General features: G+C 38.4%; 1 protein-coding gene across 2 annotated transcripts; it reads right to left on the bottom strand.

Annotated features, from left to right (window-relative positions):
* Positions 1 to 1,168: 1,168 nt before the first annotated feature.
* On the bottom strand, positions 1,169 to 19,845 carry LOC129374112 (CREB-regulated transcription coactivator 1-like). Of its 2 annotated transcripts, XM_055052320.1 has the most exons (14): positions 19,696 to 19,845; positions 16,391 to 16,507; positions 15,783 to 15,910; positions 15,127 to 15,186; positions 14,794 to 14,888; positions 14,205 to 14,290; positions 14,078 to 14,121; positions 13,576 to 13,799; positions 12,706 to 12,857; positions 12,386 to 12,616; positions 11,148 to 11,234; positions 10,073 to 10,159; positions 9,822 to 9,996; positions 1,169 to 8,701 (listed from the first exon to the last, which is right to left on the bottom strand). In XM_055052320.1, exons 1-14 carry the CDS (start codon positions 19,819 to 19,821, stop codon positions 8,490 to 8,492), a joined length of 1,824 nt encoding a protein of 607 aa, XP_054908295.1. In that variant the 5' UTR covers positions 19,822 to 19,845; the 3' UTR covers positions 1,169 to 8,489. The 2 variants fall into 2 exon arrangements, with proteins under 2 accessions (XP_054908295.1, XP_054908305.1); XM_055052330.1 differs by lacking the exon at positions 11,148 to 11,234.
* Positions 19,846 to 20,332: the final 487 nt, after the last annotated feature.

Consider the following 20,332-nt stretch of genomic DNA (forward strand, 5'->3'; position numbering starts at 1 on the left):
TGCATTCAGAGACAAACACCTTAATTTTTGGAGACAAGGCCGATGATTTTATGAAACTGAAACAAAAGCATTTTGCCATTAAACATTTGAAGCTTGTGATAATAATTTAGGTTTGGCTTTTCTCTACAAAGATCCAGTTGTATTTAGAACCAACAGAGACGGTGTATGGTCATTATTCTTTTGTTTCTTATGCTGTGGATCTTTCTCCACCATATTGGGTTTATTGTGTTCTGACTATTTGGTGTCTTCTGTGGTCTACATAGATGTTTACTATATAAACATTTCTGCTTGGGCTTGTTCAAAAAATTAGACACAGTTGACAAAGAAAAACCATTTGTCACATTACTTTCTCTCTTGAAGCATTTTTAAAATCTTCTATATCATTTGTCGGGTTCATCTCTGAAGGTAATAAATGCAGCTGCAACAGCTAAATGAAGCCTGCAAGAATTGATTTTGACCTGCAGACTATTAGCACCACTGTGTGATTAAAATGCAGATTGCAGGATGACTACATTTTTGTTTTCCTAATTTAAAAAAAAAAAGGATGTGGCAACAGTGGCAATTTTGTAAAGTTTCTTTGGGTATTTTAGAAATCCAGAATGTTTTGCTCTTAAATTAGGATTTTGGCGCTTTAAAAAAAAAAAAAACTAAACTGCAGAATCTCAGAGTTGTCAGCGGTTAAATATAAGAGTAGTTGATGCATTGCAACTGCACAGTGTAATAAAGGTGCATTGATCTATAGTAAATAGCAGTTCGGAAAGTTATTTCAGCCTCCCACAACTGTTATAGGAATGCTTTCATTTCTTGTAAATGAAGCCGTTCTTTTCTTGTTTAACACACAATTACACAACGTTTGCTTTTCCCCAAAATACTTTCAATATTTGTCTGCTGACCATTAGAGGCATTCACAAACTTCAGTGCCAATTTAGCTATATATTGAAAGCATAGCATAGAATTATATAATGTTAAATGCAACTTCATCTTTTTTTATTATAAACAAGCTAAACTAACTAAAATTAGATACGTCCAGACGTTTTTAAAATACCTACTCCTCAAAAGGCCAGTATATTTAGTTTTAAGTAACAGACATTACCTTTTTTTGTTCCAAACTCAACAGCTTTTAGTGGAAATCAACATTCTGAACATTTCACAAGCATGCACATATCCAAAATAATCTTTTAAATTTGCATTTACAGGTTACAAAATAGAAACAATAACCAAAACACTTTTACAAGAGGACTGAAACATCATGCATGTCTACAGCAACACGCTGTGATGTTAAGAAATAAAACTTTTCTGTATGTCTCGAATCAATATTTTTTGAAAATCAAGACTATATGCAGAGAAAAATTCTGTCCTTCACATTCAATTTAATCAAGGGTTTTCTTTCAGCTTTATAAAACAAATGGTCACATAAAAGAGAATCACAGGGCAACAAATAATTATCTACAGGTCTCACTACAACTTACAGGACAACAGTGATATAATGCTATTCTCACGATAAGCTTAAAGTGGAACATAAAACTGTTTTTTCTAGAGCCTGTCATATAGATTTTATTGAAAAGTAACCTCTGGTTCTTAAAGGGACATAATTTTCTGACTGAGCAGCAAATCTTGGACACATTTTCTCTTTTAGACAAAATACATAATCCATCTCCAATGCTCTTGGAACACAACCTGACTGTTGTGCTGCAGCGTAATGTGAGTTTATCTGAGACTAAAACAAGGAGTCTAAAGTAAAATTTAAGCTGTGTAGATGTAAAACAATAATAAAAAAACAAACAAAAGTCAGGTAAAAACTTTCATCTTCAATTCTAACCTTGCTTTTACTCTAAAGATACATTTTGTACCTCTGAAATATAAAGTTAACAAGCTGCCAAATCTGACATCAAGTACTAGTGCTGCATTTGCTGATGACTAATGCCACACTAGTGTCTCCTGTATGAACCTATCCACCCTGTAATGTTTCATATGTTCAGATGTGAGAAACTGAACGACCATCGCTTTACAGTCCAAGCTACTTCTGTGAAGCATTGCAACAGCATTGTAGTACACTTAGTAACAGTTTGCGTAGATGATGCAAATACAAGCTGTTGAGTGTAATGATTTTGAGATTACAAGTAAATGAGGAAGCAAGGGAAAGTCCCAGTAAGAGCTGGAACTCTCAAATTTACTCCAAGGTTGTTTTTTTTTAAAGTATTGAAACATAAAACCGAGGTACAATAGATCACATTTATGTTTCCATTGTTCCATGTTCCCCAGCTCAAAATTCTGATCAAGCAGACACAACAAGAGAATTAAATTCACCTAGTTTTATCTTAAAAGTGTATAAATATTCAAAATCCAAACATGCCTAGTGAAAAAAGTCAAACTTTTAGCACGTCCCATCATTTTGCAGCCTTAGACTTGGTCGGCTTTTGCATCATCATATTTTTGAAGGGAAGACACCATTTCTGGAAGTTTAATCCTAGTCATATATACATAGTGAAAAATCAGGTTTCCTGCATGTTTTTCAGATCAAAATGTTTAATATCAATTAATCTTTTTTGGCTCATATTAAAACACAGAACATTGAGATACACTGTATACTTATACAAGATATTTCTACAGAGGTCAAGTTACACGTCCAATATATAATCTACAAAAAGACTAACTGAGATGTGTGATGTGTAAGAAATATAGACTCAATGGAATCTGGTTTATTTTAGACACGGAATATTGTATTAGATTACAATATTCATATTCTGTGCAATTATGTATGCAAATTTTTATTTTACTTTATATTTGCCATAAATGTAGTGACCTTCTGGTGACCCAAGCCAAAGCAATTAACACCACAAGGTGTTGAGCAGCTTTTAGCCTATCAACATACTGGTATCATGTGATCAAATGAGCCTAACAAGTAAATTCTTAGGGTTAATTGTAATAATAATCATATTCATAACAGAACAGAAAAAAATTCTGTTATAAATTAAAATTTCAAAACAAACGTTGGTTGATGACACTATATTTCTTTCATAAAGAAGGAAAGACAGATAGACACGCAGGAATGACGGGACAGATAAACGTATGGCCGTATTTTGAAAGTTTTGAGATAGCTTGTAAATGCAGAAACATTTTCTCTCTGATTTATTTTTTGATACTTTTCCAGACTGTTGGAACCCTGAAAATGCAAGAGAAGGTGCTTAATCCAAAATCTCCCTCAACAAAATCTAAGAATGAAAAGATAGTAATCAATTACAGGTCTCCTTTCAGTTCTGTGCAATTTTAAATTTAAAGCATGTTCCTCAACACGTATTTTTACATGTCTCAGATTTAGTTTATAAAACGGGGGAACATAGAAGCACAGGAACACAAAAGCAATATCCTTCGTTCAGTTCCAACATTAGAGTGTAAGCTGCACCGGAATAAGCCCTTTCTGATTTTGCATCTTCTAAAAGTTTTAACAGCTTCAAACAAAAACAGAAAAAACAAACAGGACAAGCCAAAGTGTAGTTCCCAAAAGAAAATAGAAAATCCATCTTTTTCTTTTACATTAAAATATTTCTTCTATGAAACAGTCAGCATTCACATCGGGCTGAACAATCCCAGCTCAAACGTGAGTATTGTGAGTCACAGTTAAAGTGCGAAGCAACTAGTGGACTAAAACATTGCACAGTAACAGAAACAGTTCACTTTATCCAGCCCAGAACCAAACATGGTAGGCAACATCAGAAAACAAAAACATGTCTTAAAACACGCTCCACTTTAGCATAGCAAGATTAAGATCCAGTACATCATGGGATAAGAACCTGCCAAATGTGTCAATCATGTCATGCAGCTGACTGCATAATGTAGATGCTTCACAAGTCCACAAATGCAAACAATCAGAGCGCGTGCCAATCTGGAACATTTACAGGGCGGCATCTCCTATTTGTTTGAAAAAGGGTCTTTCACAATCAACTGCAGAGAGATGCTACAGTGTGACGAGAACGCGGTACAAGCAACAGTCAATTTCTTCATGGGGGGGAGGGGAGCCTTGACCTGCTGGGACAGAACCAAACACTCCAAACATCAGCTCATTGGGCTAAAACCACAACACTGCCACAGAAGTTACATTCTTGTATCATTCGTGAAGTAGCATCGTACAGAAATGGAGGTAACAGAGTCACTTAACAGGAGTTTACTGGTGCACAGGAAGAAACTCATAACATGCATCCCTTTAGACGGTTTGTGTTAGCATAATGTTACACAAATCAAACCTGCAGAGCTATAGAAGGCCTTCGTTTAGAGGTCTGGACTGTCCGTTTAGTCATGCATTTTGTTGCAGCTTTATGTACAAAGTCCATTTGAATGACTGCGGCAGGATGAGGGACTGGGGTGAAGCTCCAATCACTGGCATCACAACAGCAAAGTCTTATGTATGCAAACCTTTGGAAACAGAACATCTGTACAAAATGTCTACGCTTAAAGAAAAAATCCAACATTGGTTATGGAGTTGTTTTTAGGTAACTAACTGTTCTTGAAGATCATGTTTAATCTTAAATAACAGCTGGCAGCTAAACTTGGACATCAGCTTACTGAGCAGAAAGAAGTGCTCTGTCCACTGAGGATGTACAATTAATTAAATTAGTAATCCAATCTTGGCTCCAAACAATCACACAAAAGATTATTTATTTTACTTTCATATAGCTTAGTGTTCCTAATTTCCGAAAAAATACATCGTGAAACTGGAACATCATGGTAGTACAAGGTTTTTAAACCTCTGCAACAATGTTAGCAATTAAAGAACATGATAGAGACAGTATTGGTCACTGCAGCCACCTGTCTGTTAGTGAATAGTCAGGTTTAGCTGTTGTTCACTAAAATTTAAAGACATTTCTGATTGGAATATACATTTCCCCATCATATATATCAATCATTTGATTATACATCACCTATACATGTCTTATGTGAAAAAAAGATTGGCTACTATGCAAATGACAAAATTTAGAAAAATATATAAAACTTTTGAGCTAAAGCTTGTGCAAAAAATGTGATCAAACTCAAATAATTATAATCATAATGTTTTTCATAACTGAACAACCCTACTGTCCACAAGATATAAGCATTTCGAAAAAGAAGAAGACAACATCATGCATCACTTTAAAGCTGGATTTATGCTTCAGCGTAGAAACTTTTTTCTTATGTCAACATTTCAAAACACAATTTTGGTCTTTGATTGTCATACCGCCACCAAAACATTCCCGTTCTGCACTCAAGCATCAAAAGTCGTTTTTACCATATTTTACAACCTACAACCAATAGATTTTGGCTTGAATTGGGCCAAATTAAGTTTTCAGTGAAAGCCTCGGCAATTAGCTTTTTTTGTTATTTTATTTTTTTTACAAAAAGCAGCCCATAATGACCATGTCTGTCAAAGCTTTCAGAGGAGTTTCATAGACGTTTAAGTAAAAATCCCTCCAATATTCTGCTTCAGAAGAATAAATCCAGCTGAGCATATGGAGGAAGTTGGATTTTTCCTTTAAGTTCCATAGATTTTTTGTCATCTCATTTGCATAGGAGTCAGGGTGTGCTGAAGGCAAACAAAACTGCTGATGGAGCTGTCTACGAGACACAATGAATGCTTTAAACCACACAACAGATGGGTGTAATTCCCATCTTGGGCGTGTTTAGACAGTCTGTAAAAATTTCAATACATTTACACCTGAACATTAAAGTTAGCCAAAAATGATCCCAAAAATCCACAGAAGCCTTTCAGGGAAACTCTGACAAAAAGGCTGAGGCAGACCAGTTGGCACTGAATGCAAAGGTAGTGTTGTCAACAACAGCCGTGCAACTGGAAACATTTTGGCAACAAAGGTCAGAACTCATTGCAGATGACAATGTGAACGGTTTGGCTTGAAAGTCTTGAAGTTTTGTTTTTGAAGCTATTTCTGCTGCTTCCGAGACTGAACAAACAAGGCAGATTTGAGTTTTTGAAACATTGCACATTTTACATAATTACACTTAAGAGTTCATCTTAAAGAGATCTTTAGCTAGCTTTTATGCACCTAATCTAACCAAATAGAGGATATAAACATTCAAGAGAAGTCTCTTAAAAATCTTAGCGTGCATCTTAAAACACTTCACTTGACTTCGGATTCCTCTCTCTGTATTTAACTTTAGTTGCGTTTTTGTTAGAGACCCCCTGGAAAGGAGCATAAAGCCTCCCCATAATTGCACTCTTTACATAATTTCTTGGACCTTTGTTTTTTCCCGTTTTCTTTTTGTCCCACGTAAAAACAATTTGGCTATCAAGTGTACAGCTACAAAATACAGTACATCGATTTGTTTACACTCTACATAATCACAAAGATTACTGACTGACCAAAGTTTGTCTCAAATACAAGAAGAGGTCAAATATTCAGTTAGGAAAATACGTCGTCACATAAAACACTGAAGAAGAAAAGCACAATATTACTGTAAGGCAAAATCAGGTGATTTCACAGTGACTGAAAAATATTCAGATTTAAATGTTCTCTGGTTTAAAAACAAATGTATTACTTTTCAAGTGAACTTCTCAGCTTAAATATAAACTACATTGCCATCAGTATTTCCTGGTTTGGCTCTTAATACTTATATGACCTTGAGTGACATCCCATAGTTAATTCACATGGTTAATTTTATCAGCCTGCCTTTTGCAGCTCTTCTGGCTGCGATTCTTAGGGGAAGGATTTCCACAAGGTCTAGGAGTGTGTTCATGTGAATCTATCAAAAGTCTATATGGTTTGTTACATTTGGAGACAGAACTCCGAAATTCTGACTTCCCCGTCTGAAAAATCGATGTCAATGGCCCCTGAAGACACACTTCCCAGTCAAGGCTATTTGTAAAGTTGACTTTCAGTTTCAACATGGCTGTTATCAACAGTCGTAAGCTGAAGTGGAAACATTTTTATTTTACAAGACAAACTTGAAAGTGTGTGGATAAACTCAATGTTACACGTAGTGCCCTCAACTAGAAGCTAAAATTAAGAGTGGTGTTTGCTTATGGAAAGTAAATCTTCAAATAAAGATCGCAAGAGGTACTGCAAGCAAGGTCTACTTGGGCATCGCCACGTCTCAAACAGGACTTCTCACACTATGTTAACTGGAACACTTGAGTGTGAGGTAAAGCAAAGCTTCAAGTTCAGACTTTCAAGGTAAAAGGAACATGGCATATGCCCATGAACGCCACTCTACTTCATCCTAAAGGGAGGTCAGGACCCTGTGCAGGCCAGTCCTGATCTTCCACACCAAACTTTCTAATCCAGTTTTTGGGGACGCAAAAGTATTGCGTCCCCTCACAATACTTTTGCTTCCCCTTGCGTTTTGCGAGGTAACGCAGAAGTATTGTGTTACGCAAACGTTTTGCGAGGGGACGCAAAAGAAAAAAAAAATTCCCATGTCCCCTAGGGGGCGCCGTAGAGAGGAATATTTAGTGGTCAATAAATGTCACAACTGGACATATTGTTCTGGTGATTTTCTATAAACTCACAACTGTCACCTCACTCCTCATTGTATTGTATACACACATTGGAACAGGTGAAATAAATTGTTTGGATGGCTAAGTCAATACTTTTGGCAATATAGTGCATATAATGGCTATTTTTCTTGCTGAGAATGAATTCTGTTGCACTTTTGGTTAAATTGAATTTCCTGATGAGTGGTAATCCCAGTAAAGTCCACCTGACGTGGTGCTTAGAACTGATTTCTAGATTTGCTTGTTGAACTGCAGCACAATATAACATAATGGCACAACTAACACCAAAAGAGCAACTATGGGGAGGTTTTGCACTCCTTCGTTTCCCAAGTAAAAGCTTAAAGTAATAATTAAAAAAAACATTTATGTGTTTGTAATTTATGTGTAACATTACACTCCGCCTACAGACAGTTTGGCATCAAATGTAAGTTATAAAATATCAACCCTTTGACCAAATAAATAAATAAATAAAACATAAATACACAAAGCATAAAAACATTTACAAGATGAAAATAACATTTGGTTGTCAAAAATAAAGCTTTGAGTGTCAAAAAGAAAGTCATCATGCTATGGTAGGAGAACTTGTTTGAGGGGTAGTGAGTAAACCGGCTTCCTCCTCTTTTATACATAGCCAAAACAATTATTTTACCCAATAAATTAGCAGCTTCCTGCTACAAGCAAAAACGATTCAAATTAATGTGGATATGAAAAGAAAATGGCTATAATGTGCATTTTTTTAAATATATGTGGCATGTAATGGAGCACTGTAAACAAGAGTAGGCTAGCGAAAGCGCCGAGCAACCAATCTTTATCAAAACAACAGCGAGGCCATTCCCGTTGCAAGCCAATGGACGACTTTTTCCCCGTTGTGTTTTTTGGTGGCGCATCTTTCAAAGAGTCATACAGCTGGACGGCCATGCAACGAGGGAGAGGGTTCATCCTGCCCTTTGTTTCTCTTCACTCACGTTAGTGTTTTTGTTTTATTCCTCTTTGCTCCAACACAGCCTTGCTACAGTCTGTCCATCCTGAACGTGTCCTCTGTGGCGGGGTCAGCGAGCACCATGTCAGGGTCATTGAGCATGTGGAGTCCATCCAGTGTGAGTGGATCTATCTTCAGCTCATCCAGGGGGAACTGGGAGTCGGCATCGAAGCTGACATCACCAACACCCGCCAGAGAGTTGGTCAGCTCTTTAGAGAGGCTGGGCGGAGACTCACCTGTGACTAAGAAAGGTGACAGCAGAGAAACGCAGACAGCTTCAACACAGAGCAGTCATTTAGCTACCAATGGGACGGATACATTTTACAAAACAGATGGTATCATGATCAAATGGAATCATGAATTATTGGAATATTAAAGCATCTTAACACAAATGGGTCTTCCAATTTCTATGACCAGACTCTGCACACACCGTCTGCGGACGGTTCAGATTTATTAGTCAGCCGTACCGATTGCCTATGTTTCTCATGACAGATTCCTTTATTTCCCCCAATCCGAAAATTGTGAATTCTCCCACAGTAGAATTCAAGCACTTTCCAATTATTTTCCAGGTAAGTCTTTCCAGCACCACTCACCACATCAGCTAGTTGGGCACCTAGGCGTTTTTTTACTCAATAAAAAAACCCACCACATGGGAGTCTGGCTGATGCGCGTCCTTGAAACTGGTTGCATTGACTCTCAACCTTATCAACTTGATGTAACATACAAAACAGTTCAGTTTACTGTGCAACAAAAAGCTCATGGACGTGAAAATGAACCTTTGAGCAGATCTGTGCTCTGCATTGTAAAGTGTGCCCAGGTTTGTGGGGGCCTTAAGCTTATCACCAAAATGGCATAAATGAAACGAGCTCAGTATTTGGAGGGGCCACAACAAAGCCGTTATCGATATCACAAAGAAAATGTTTAAGGAAGAGCTGAAAAGGTATGTTTGAGCAAGATGGCTCAAACTTGACTCAGTTACAAGAGTTCAGTCAAGATAAATGGACCAAAATTCCTGCAAACTGTTGTGAGAAACTTGTAGAAAAATATGAAAAGCATTTAGGGCTTAAAAAAATCTCCTAGCTCTGTGTGTAGCAAATATAAATAGTTTTGGTAATCCTAACTGATTTCCAACAGGCAAAGCTCAGTCTGATTTAGTAATGGATAGTGGGGGAGAAATAGTTATGGTTGTATATTATAGTGTATGTAAATATCTGGTCTCTACTGTATTCCCATCTTTTTGCCTGGAAACACTTTCAGATGCACTTTCTAAAAGTGCATTTCCAGAATGAGCTGGGTTTTCCTTCTGCTGCCCGGATTTGGATGGGTGAAGGACAATGTATGGATGGATGGTCATGCAACTACCTGTTAGAATGATGTTGGGGATGTTGCCATGGTTACTGTAGTTAAGTTGCTGCGAGTCCTGCAAGCTGCTGCCGGTGAGGCCCATCATGGCTGCCTGCGTGTAGTTGAGGGTGGAGCATTGGCTGAAAAGGCTGGACGAGCTGATGGGACTTTCAATCATGTTGAACTGCTCAAGCTGAAAAGCATAGATTTGTGAGGCAGAGCAGAGTCAGGACAACATTCTGTCCTCGGTTACTGGTAGTCTTGGTTACCTGGTGAGAAAGTGCATTGGTCTGCCTCGATGCCAGCTGCTGATCATAGAAGGAGTCGCCAAATATACTGCCCACCACAGGAATGTGCTACAGGGGACAGGAAATATGAATTAAAATCAGAAAATAGAATGCAAGTTTCTCTAATAAACACGAAAAAGTTATCCAATGCAATAAAGGCCATACTTCAGTAATGGAGTAACCAAAAAAAAAACTAGCAAGACAACACATCACACAGCTGTTCAGCAGAGCAGGAAATATAAGCAAGTGGTTCTCATAACCAAAGCTAACACCAGCCTATGAAAGAGTGAATGCTGGCTGCTGCAGCCCCGCTAGAAAAGAATCACAATTCAGTTTATAAAAGAGAGGCATTGGTGGTGAGCCTACAACTGTATAATAAACACAAAGACAATAAACCCTGGCAATTTAGGAAGAAAAAAAGAATCAAAAATACAAAAAAGAAGAGATAAAGAGGTCAAATCCAGCATGACAGAGGTCAAATTAGATTTACAGAGGTAAAAAGAAAAACAAAAACATTTAAACTTCCCTTAAATAACTTTAAAAAACAAATGCCTGATAGAGCACATTACCAACAATGTGGGTTTAGCTTTCTTATCTGGTAGAGTCCCTGCTTAAGCATCATCTTTGCCAAAGAGAGCTCAGTCCATGAATGATTAGAATCTGAGCAATTTTGAACTGAACTTTCACTGATTTACCCACAATTAATTTACCTACAATTGTATAGTAAAAAAAAAATACAAAAATGTATCTTTATGCACAGAAAAGAAGATTTAACATTCAGCAACCGAGTTGTTAAAAAAAATCTAGCACTTTCTCCAATAAAATATTTTATTATACAAGGAGCGTCCCAGTGTGAGCCACACTGAGAAAACCGACATGTTGTCATGCACATGGTGAACCGTGACAGTGGAGATGAAGAGATGAGTTATGCAGCTGCTGACACCATGAGTGTTGCAAACACACAGAATGAAAAGCAGCCTGGCTATGAACAGTTAGCTTTCCCCCAGAAGCAAAGCCTTTCCCCAGACAGCAGCGAGCTCGGAGGGTGGGCCCTTACTTGAGGCGAGCCTCCAGGGGAGAAGCCTTGATTGGAGACTGGGGAGGTTGGAGACTGAGTGGCTGGTGAGCCAGTCTGATTGCGATACTGTTGGAGGGAAGAGGGTTAGCTAACACTAAGCTTCATGTCTGGCACAAACACACACATCTTTAGCAATAAGATCAAAACGTGTGCAGTCGCAGGTTAAAGTTTGGCAGTGACATATATGCTATGTTTTGCAAATGTTGCATCTTTATCATGATGGTATATTGTCTAGTGATTTGTTGGATGTTAACATGGTATTAAAATGTGTTACTACTGGGACTGACATCATTGTTTTCTTGTGTTACTCCAGGAGAAAAAGCTTGCACAACATTTTCTGGACCATTGAGAACTTCAAGGTAAGAAATTAAACAGGACAGAACAATTTCATGAGGTTTCAGTGACAGTTTTTCCTGATCAGTTCTACAGAATCAAGTTACCAGTGCAGCGCTTGTTCAATATCAGCAGCAGGTGAGTGAGAGCATATCTGCAAGCACACAAAGACTTTGGGGCAGAAAAGAAAATACTTGTGTCTAAAAAAAGATATCAAGGAGAGAGAGTTAAGTTCTGCAGAAGGTTTAGTGATGGACAGCAGAAGGCTGCGAAAAAGGTACCTTCACTGATTAAATGTCCATCATCCTAGGAAGAGGGCTTACTCACAGCTCTGAAAAAGAACACTTCCATAAATAATGACAGGCTAAAAATAGATTCCAAAAGCTACTTCGACCAACAATGCAGGGACAATTTGGTGCTTTCAAGCACAAGGAAAAAATAGTTGATGGAGGGGGTTAAAAAAATCATATTGGAATTAAAAAAAACTATAGTAGTTCTGTAAAGTTGGCTCCTGGATAAGCAAATGTCATATAAACGTTTTTAGAAGTCATGTTTGTAGTTGTTTTTTCAGTTGACCATAACATGTTGAAACCACAGAATAACATCTGTGTCACTGCCAAAGCCTTTCACTGACTGTACAGTGGACAAAACAACAAGTTTTATCATCAGCCTCCACATAAGACTTGAGAAAATTTAGGTAGGGAATTAATTTTGTCTGTCTCCACAATAGCAGCAAGTCTAAGTAAAAATGATCATGTTATGTTTTTTAAAAATGTATATATTGGGCAAAACCAACAAAGTGGTAACCATGACAATATTAGGAAACATTTTCAGAAAGCTGTGACCCTGCCTTCTTTTCCTAACTGAATTGTGTTTTTTCTTACCGAGCTGATGCTCATGCTGGCGGTGGTTTGGCTGTCCGGGGAGGGGCTGCTTGCAGTGGCTGTCCCGGACGAGGTCAGAGTGGGCAGAGCAATGAGCTGGATGCCCTGTGGCAGCGCCGGCTGTTTCTGGAGGTCACTGAGTAGCTGAGCCTGGGCTTGCGGCGTCAGCTGGTTGAACAGGGGGTACTGGGAAAGCTGCTGCTCCAAAGTTAATGTTTCCGTTTGCAAAGCCTAGAGACAAGAGCACACACACTTACATTACAGTGTTTCACCTTGAACACCAAGAAAAAACCAAGTGAAGCCTGACACCAGACATTCACCTGTGTAATATTAACAGGTGAGGAGAGTGTGGGTGAGAGCTGTTGTGGGGACTGTTGGAGGTGGAGGTCAGAGGTGAGAGTAAGTGGCACCACAGGTGGCTGCCTGCGCTGGCCCGTTACAGTCATGGAAGGCTGAGAAGGAGTGGTGATCCCTGGCAACAGAAGAGTCACACATGCACAAGTCACTGGGTTTTGTTAGAGTAAAGTCAAATTATTAAGCATCCAAACATGAGAATCAGCTAAGAAATCAGACAATTGGCAACGTCTAATGTACTGCTTCTTAAAGCTTGACTTTTATTAAAGGCAACACACATACAGACTATTCTCACCACAAACCACATTTATTCACCCATGTCATGTGTCAAAAACAAGCAAGTGAATGTTGTTGCCAATCAAAGCAAAGAGGATAACGAATATGCAGGAAACAAAATTTAAATTAGAATTTCATGTAAAATTTGAACTCCCTACCAAATTTTAAATGAGAACAAGATGTTGTGTGCAACTGTTGTCTGTCCAAAATACTCATCAGTTCTGAGAGGATGAGATTTTAGGACATAATGAAACAGCCAGCAGCCCACTGGCACAGGCAGCAGACCAAAACAAAGGAGAATCTAAGTCAAATGTTTTCTGCACACAGATAGATACACAACAAAACCTATTCTAAAATCAATAGAATTTAGAATAGAAGTTAGAGATAATTTTTTCTGTTTTTGTAAAAAAAATTTTTGTTATAGTAAAATTATTTTTGATTTAAAAAAACAGGCTAACAAAATGCAGACCAAGATATTGGCTAAAACAACCTACTTTCTCAATTGGGAGTAAAAAAAAAAGTTTTTTCATCTTCCTCCTCCATCCTCCAAGAGTTCTTACCATGACTTGCAGCACTGATGCCCAGGTGGGTGAGGTTAGTGGTCAGGCTGCCCGTGCTGTTGGCTGAGCTGAGCGAGGGGAAGGACACGGTGTCCTCGGGGTCAAGTGGTGTGGACAGCGGAGGAGGGAACTGGATGTTAGTCAGATCCGGCAGCGAACCACCAGTGTTGTGAGCAGCTGGGACCACAGACGGGCTCAATTCCTGGTCTGGTGATGGGAATATACTGGAAAAAGAAAACCAGTTGGTTAGTGACGTGAAGCACAAAAACAGCACCAACAAAAATGTTTTTGGATAACTTGTTTAAATAAAAAAATAAATCTAGAACATTAGAAAAAGTTTTTGTTTTATATGGTCAGTCTACAGCTTCATTACATTTAGCAAAGCGTTGTCCAATTAGAAATCTACTTCCACTTATGTGATGTTGGTCATTATAAGAAAAAATTAAGCATTTTTCCAGACCTCTTATTCAGAGGTTTGGAAAATCAAAATAGTGATCCTCACTTGATTCCTGGGACATCACAGGTATTAGGCTGAGATGCATCATCCTAATAAAAAACAAAACAAAAAAGAGTCATGATTAATTCACCACATGAGTTCACTTTACAATCCCTCACTGTCCCACTGGTACCTTCTTGTCATCCCACAGCTGATTCTGTACATCCTTGTCTGCATCGGACTCTGAATTTTCCGTCCCAGGCACCGTCAGCAGCAGAACTATTAAAACAAAAAAAACATAACACTCTTTTTGTTGAGACAATATCCAAAAATGCAAAGCCTTTCTGAAAGAAATGATCAATATCCCAAGCCGCCATGCAGAAAATAGTACTGCTGTGCACCAGATTCTCACATTTCTAAAAATAGCACGGGTGACCACCAGATGCTGAGGTCAGCTAATCTTGGATTCATTGTATTAGAGCTTTACAAATAAAAAGACATGACCGATAAAGAGTCAGTTCATGATTGATTTTGCTCTGTAGGTTGCCCTGAATCAGCTTCATTCAGAAATTTCTATAGCCAGCAGAGTAAAAAGTCAAACAGAAACACTTCAAAAGTAGATCAGCTTCCATTTGAACCTTAAATATTTTACCATGCATCTACATCTGCCTCTCTCTGACACCAGCTCTTTTGTGTCTTCAGAGGTTTGCAGCTTGGATTAGGACGTTGCTCATGAATAAATGAAAGATTCTCTGTATCTTTGTAACTGGATCCTCCCTCACCTCGTTTAGGCTGCAGTTCCTGAGATCCTCCTGAAAACACTTCCTGGGGCTTCGGGTTCATGGCGCTCTGGTGTAAAGCCGAATCCGAATTCGTCCTGTATGTGACAGAAAGATGAGATGTCAGCAGAATCCCAACACTGGAAGAGGGCCAAATGCTAAGCACCATATCCACCAGGGGTTACAGCCCTCATTACTGAACTTTATTTGCCACCAGGTTGCCCAGGTAGTGGTCCAACCTTGTGAGTAATTTATACACTAAATAAAGGCATAAAAATAACTGTTTCTGACTGGGTAGTTCCAACCTCTAGCAAACGGACAAGCCAAGAAACTTACCTTCTCCAGCTTGTGTCTGGCGGTGGGGAGAGGTAAACTGAACTGTAGGGACAGCTGTCAATGTAAATCTAGTCAAGGCTAATAATTGAGGAAAAATAAAAGAATCAATCAGACACAGGCTTTAGTTCATCCCTTTGTGCCTAAAGCATTATGAATAACTAAACCTAGACAAATCTTATGGGGAGATCAAATCTCTAATCGAAAAATGGAAAACATTTGTCATAATAACTATTAAAGTGCAATATGCCAACATGTATAACTCAACAAAATGATTATCAATGGATGTACAAAAAATCATTAATTTATTGATCTTCAAATCAGCATAAATAGGAAAACATAAAAGAAAAACAGACTTTAAAACACAAAAATGTTACTCAACTATATATACGCTCAGTTACAGAATCAAATGGGTGTTTTACAGCTTTCAGTAGCATATGGAGGATTTCTCCAGAGCAGAGTTCTATGATGCAATTCCCAATGCCAGAAAAAAAAAAACAATTTTCATTGAATTCACTTCAGAAAATAAACTGAAAAAGTTTTAAAAATTAACACTGTACTTCACTGATATTCCAAATGATAAATAAGACAGATTAGGAAGGTGAGACAAAGTAACTTCCAAGTCTGATTGGCACATGTGACGGTGCAATATAAAGGATATTTGGCGACCGTGTTTGTCCACTGAGAGTGGGCGACGGTGAGGAGACGTGATGCGGTTACGATCGCGGTAAACACGGTCCACAAGTCCATGGTGCCTACTTGTCCGACTGGTGTCCAGCACAGAGTTCTAAGGTGGACACACCAGGTAAATGAGATGAGAGGAGTCCTTTCAAACAGAGCACATCTTTGCATTGGAATAAATGGTGCTAAACATGTTCACTTTAAGATGGATCAAGCCAAGTTGGCAAATGTAATTAAAGATGAAAAGCCATGACAAGCAATGGTAAACTTTAAAATTTAGGAACCAATTCTCAATTATGGGGAAGAAAAAAAAACTTTAAGACAAGCTCTTCTTTAACTTTTGAGGTATGGTGAAACCTGGTGGAAGATGCAGCTCTAACCAGCCAATAGTTTTACAGCTGTCGCAGCCAGAGAAAAGCCAGCAGACTATTTTACTCCTCTTTAAAAATGATTAGTCTGTAGAGAAAGTATTTTTCAACAAATCTGAAAGACAGCTGAAACCTATGTGTGTCCAACATTCACCAACAGCTGACAAGAGTACACTGATCCAGAACAAAACCATTGCTGAGAGAGGCTAGGGGCTCACCTGAAAAGGCAGGTCAATGTTGCCATTCCCAATCTGATTGACATTGGGCAGTGAGCCTCCATAGTACTGTCCACGATTCTGCCCTAGTTGCAAATACTGGGTCTTCTGTAACTGCAACTGTGCAAAGTAAAATTGCATGAAAGCATGAGTGAATGACTGATCTGATTCACAAACAAAAGAGATGCTAAAAATGGGCAATGCGTGCAAGTCTACAATGATTATATGCAAGATTAATGAGTTTTTATGAACTGAAAAAAAATGTAACAAGATGAAACAGGCAAATGTGGCTTTTTCATGGACAACTGACAAGCAAACAAAACGAGCTGATTTGAATGACACTGGACTGACAGCTTGAGTTGTCACAGTTGTGTATTCACTACTTGCATATTTCAGTAATAAAAAGTAATGTATGCTGTAACAAAAACAAAACACTGACATCCTGTACACCCAGAAGAATTGAGTCAGATGATCAGACATAATGCAGTGACAGAAAATCTAAATGGCAACACAAGGAATCAGGCAGAGACTATACAACTGAAGAGTGCTTCCCTCCTAGGAAATATCAATATGGCTTAGGGTTAGACACACGCATCATAGTAATAAGTGTCCTTAATTTCCAACAAACAGAAAAAAAATATTTCTCAAACACTTCCTGACTTCCTGACGTCAGTGCAGCTTGAAGAAATGAGTCAATTGATTCATTCAATATATGCTGGTGGAGCTTCCTGGATGATTAACTCTCATCATTTGGGGCTTGGGGCAGAGAAAAACTAACTGGCTGCTGCTCATACTGGATGTCCTCAACACTTACTACCATGGCCCCTGCCTCCCTCTTTTGATTAAAGGGACAGTAAACGTTTTTTTATTTCAATAGATGATCCTTATTTTGAAGAGCTTCACTCCAGAGCAAGGGAGTGGCAGTAAACAAACTCCATCTGATTTATATTTCCTTTCTTTTCAAGGAAGAATTATTTATATTTCTGAAGAAATCTTTTAAGTGAAAGAAGTCCTGGAAAAAAAACTATTCCAATCCAAACAGAACAATCTGAAACAAAACAGTCCTCATATTTAAAATGTAGTAAATGTGAATGTTTGCCACAAAATGCTAAAGGTTTAAAATAGCAAGTAGTTCTGACATGTCTTTACATTCAGCATTGAGCCCCACTGACCCATTTGAAGTGAACTGTTTGTCTGAACAGATCCTTGTGACCTACTAAATGTGAACTTAAATTATTGGAAACCTGACTGAATACACTGCTTATTAATATATAGGCAGCATTTCTTGTGTACAGTTACATGACATTACATAATATAGCACAGTATGACAGCCTTTAAACATGATTTCAAATTAAAAATTTGAAGGTACACTACTCTTTGAAGAAAAATTAAGTCACTTTTTGATCAAGTCTCATTAATAGAAACTTACAAAAAAAATTTAGCCCACAACTGATAAGCAATCACATTTTTATCCACATTGCAGAACAAGAGCAGGAAAAAGATGCAACATTTTGAAGCCTGTAAAAAAAAAAAACAGGTCCAGAATTTTTGCTTAATCTTTCAAGTTCACAAAAGCTCACACATTTTCAGTTAGTTCCTAAAAGGGGAGAAATAGCTATGTAATGCCAGTTGCAAATATAAAACATCAACAAGTAGCTCCCTCTTCTGTTTTTAATTGCATAACTGGTGCAATTTAATCCTGAGTGCATGGTGCATGCATATTGCTTCACAACAGGGAGCACATTTATAGTTTTATGGTTTTCCCAAATAATGCAACTTTTCTTTTGAGTTGTACAACGTAACATCTGTGTTTGCCCAAGGCCAAGTCGCACAAACTCAGTTGGATAAACTTGAATTTAGATCAGCAATTAAGCATGAGGAAGAGCTATAATATTTAAATCAAAGACAAAAAATGGTGGAAATAGTTTTGAATCCAACAGAAAATAAAGAGCTTAAATTTCCTTTAAGCGTCACTGAAAACTTTCTGACCTTTGCAGATAGACAAGTATTTCATAAAACATGTATGCTCAAAATATAATAAAAACAAGAAAAAAAAAACTTTACGGAAAAAAAAAATCTGCATTTGCAGGGATTCTATTACAATAAGACATTTAATAAAGTTAAAAGCAATTTGCACCAAGCCTTTGAGAAAAGAAAAAAACAGGCCTGATAATGAGTTGTAACAAATATATGGATTTCTTTCTCTTCCTTTTCAAAATCTGAGGTAAACAAGTTGTATAGATGTTGCACCACAGCTCTCCCTTATTTTAGTTTTTTTCTTTGTATCATTGTGAGGAGTCTTTCCACCACACACACACACACACACACACACACACCCCCCCCACACACACACACACAAACACACACACACACACACCCCACACACACACACACACACACACTGCATGGGCCCACCATAATTGGGAGACATAATTCAATGTTTCTCAATCCTGCTCCTCCAGGCCCACTGTTCTTCATGTTTTAGATGCCTTTCTGTTCCAGCTCACCTGACTCCAATGATTAGATTACCTCCTCAACATGCTATTAAGCGTTGCAGAAGCCAGTTAATCGGCCATTCATTTGAGCCAGGTGTGAAACACCTAAAACAGTCAGGACAGTGGGCCCTAAAGAGCAGGATTATTTATTATATTATCATTATTATCATTTATTATAAATCATTTCATTGTGATCCATTGCTGACTTTCAACAAATCTGTAAAAACTAGTGCAGTCAAGGGTGTGGCTGGATTAGCCAAAAGCATGTAGAACATTAACTAAAGCTTCTGTTCTACATTGTGTTTTTGTTTGAATTAAAACGTGCCACGGTGGAAACAGTTGACGTGGGGGCGGGAGGGAATCCACGTCCAGTGAGTCTGATTGGCCAGTTAACGCTGCCTTAACCCTGTCAGAGATCCCACTCGCGTTTGCTCCGCTTTAATTTACCTGCCAACAGCCTCAACGTGTTATTATGCGGTGATGTGTGCGCCTGGAAGCAGCCGAAACGCGTGCACTTACCGTTAAAATCATACACAGGGAACAGGTGCACGTTACACTCGAGCTGATAGCGGAGCCAATTAACGGTGCACTAAACCACGCATGTCTTATCGACAAAATAAAAATCTGTAGCGTCCGTCAACAGACAAGGGAGTGTGTTGTGATTGTAATAGACCGATACAGCTAAGAAAGAAAACACGGACCTTACCCAAATAGTGAGCAGTCGCTCAAACATATCACCGCAGTGTTCGTTAACTGCCAAAAACAGCGATGCAACAAACTGGGACCAGCCTGTGAGGGGGTGGGGAGTCTTACCCGAGCGGCTCTGGTGATGTTCAAGTCCTTCATCACTTCTTCAAAAGCGGCAGTCTCCTCCGCCTGCTTTTGATTATGCAAAGCGATTTTTTCGCTAAATTTGCGCGGATTGTTAGAGGACGCCATCTTTCCCTCTTCTTCTCAATGGAATGTTACGCTACGCACGACGCTAGGCCCTCGTACTGTCGTCACGACGCACGGTCGAACGCATCTATTGATGTTCCCCCTCTCTGCTTCAGCTGCCTGCAGTCTGAGAGGCAGGCCGAGTTTGAGATAAAATAAGACTCACCACAGGGGGAATTGTGTGCCCTAGATGTTCGTTATTAATAGTAACATAAAGGGGGGAGAATAAACATGAATATGCACGGAAAGACAATAAAATTTAGACACAGAAAAAGTGACTAGGTGAAAACTTGACTGAAATACAATGAATACATTTGTCACGTTACTAAAGCAGAGTGTGATTCGGGCTTATTAAAATTTTATGTGATACTCATCTAAAGAAGCAAATCGCTGATGAAGAAGAAAAATTACACATAGGTTTAAGAATCTGACATGAAAATGTATTGTCACTTATTTTGATAGCCTTAAGTAAAATCTAAGGCAGCATGCTGTAATTAGAAGGAATCTAATTAGT

The sequence above is a fragment of the Poeciliopsis prolifica genome, unplaced genomic scaffold (genome assembly GCF_027474105.1).
Source record: "Poeciliopsis prolifica strain line A6 unplaced genomic scaffold, Auburn_PproV2 SCAFFOLD002, whole genome shotgun sequence".
Classification (NCBI taxonomy): domain Eukaryota; kingdom Metazoa; phylum Chordata; class Actinopteri; order Cyprinodontiformes; family Poeciliidae; genus Poeciliopsis; species Poeciliopsis prolifica.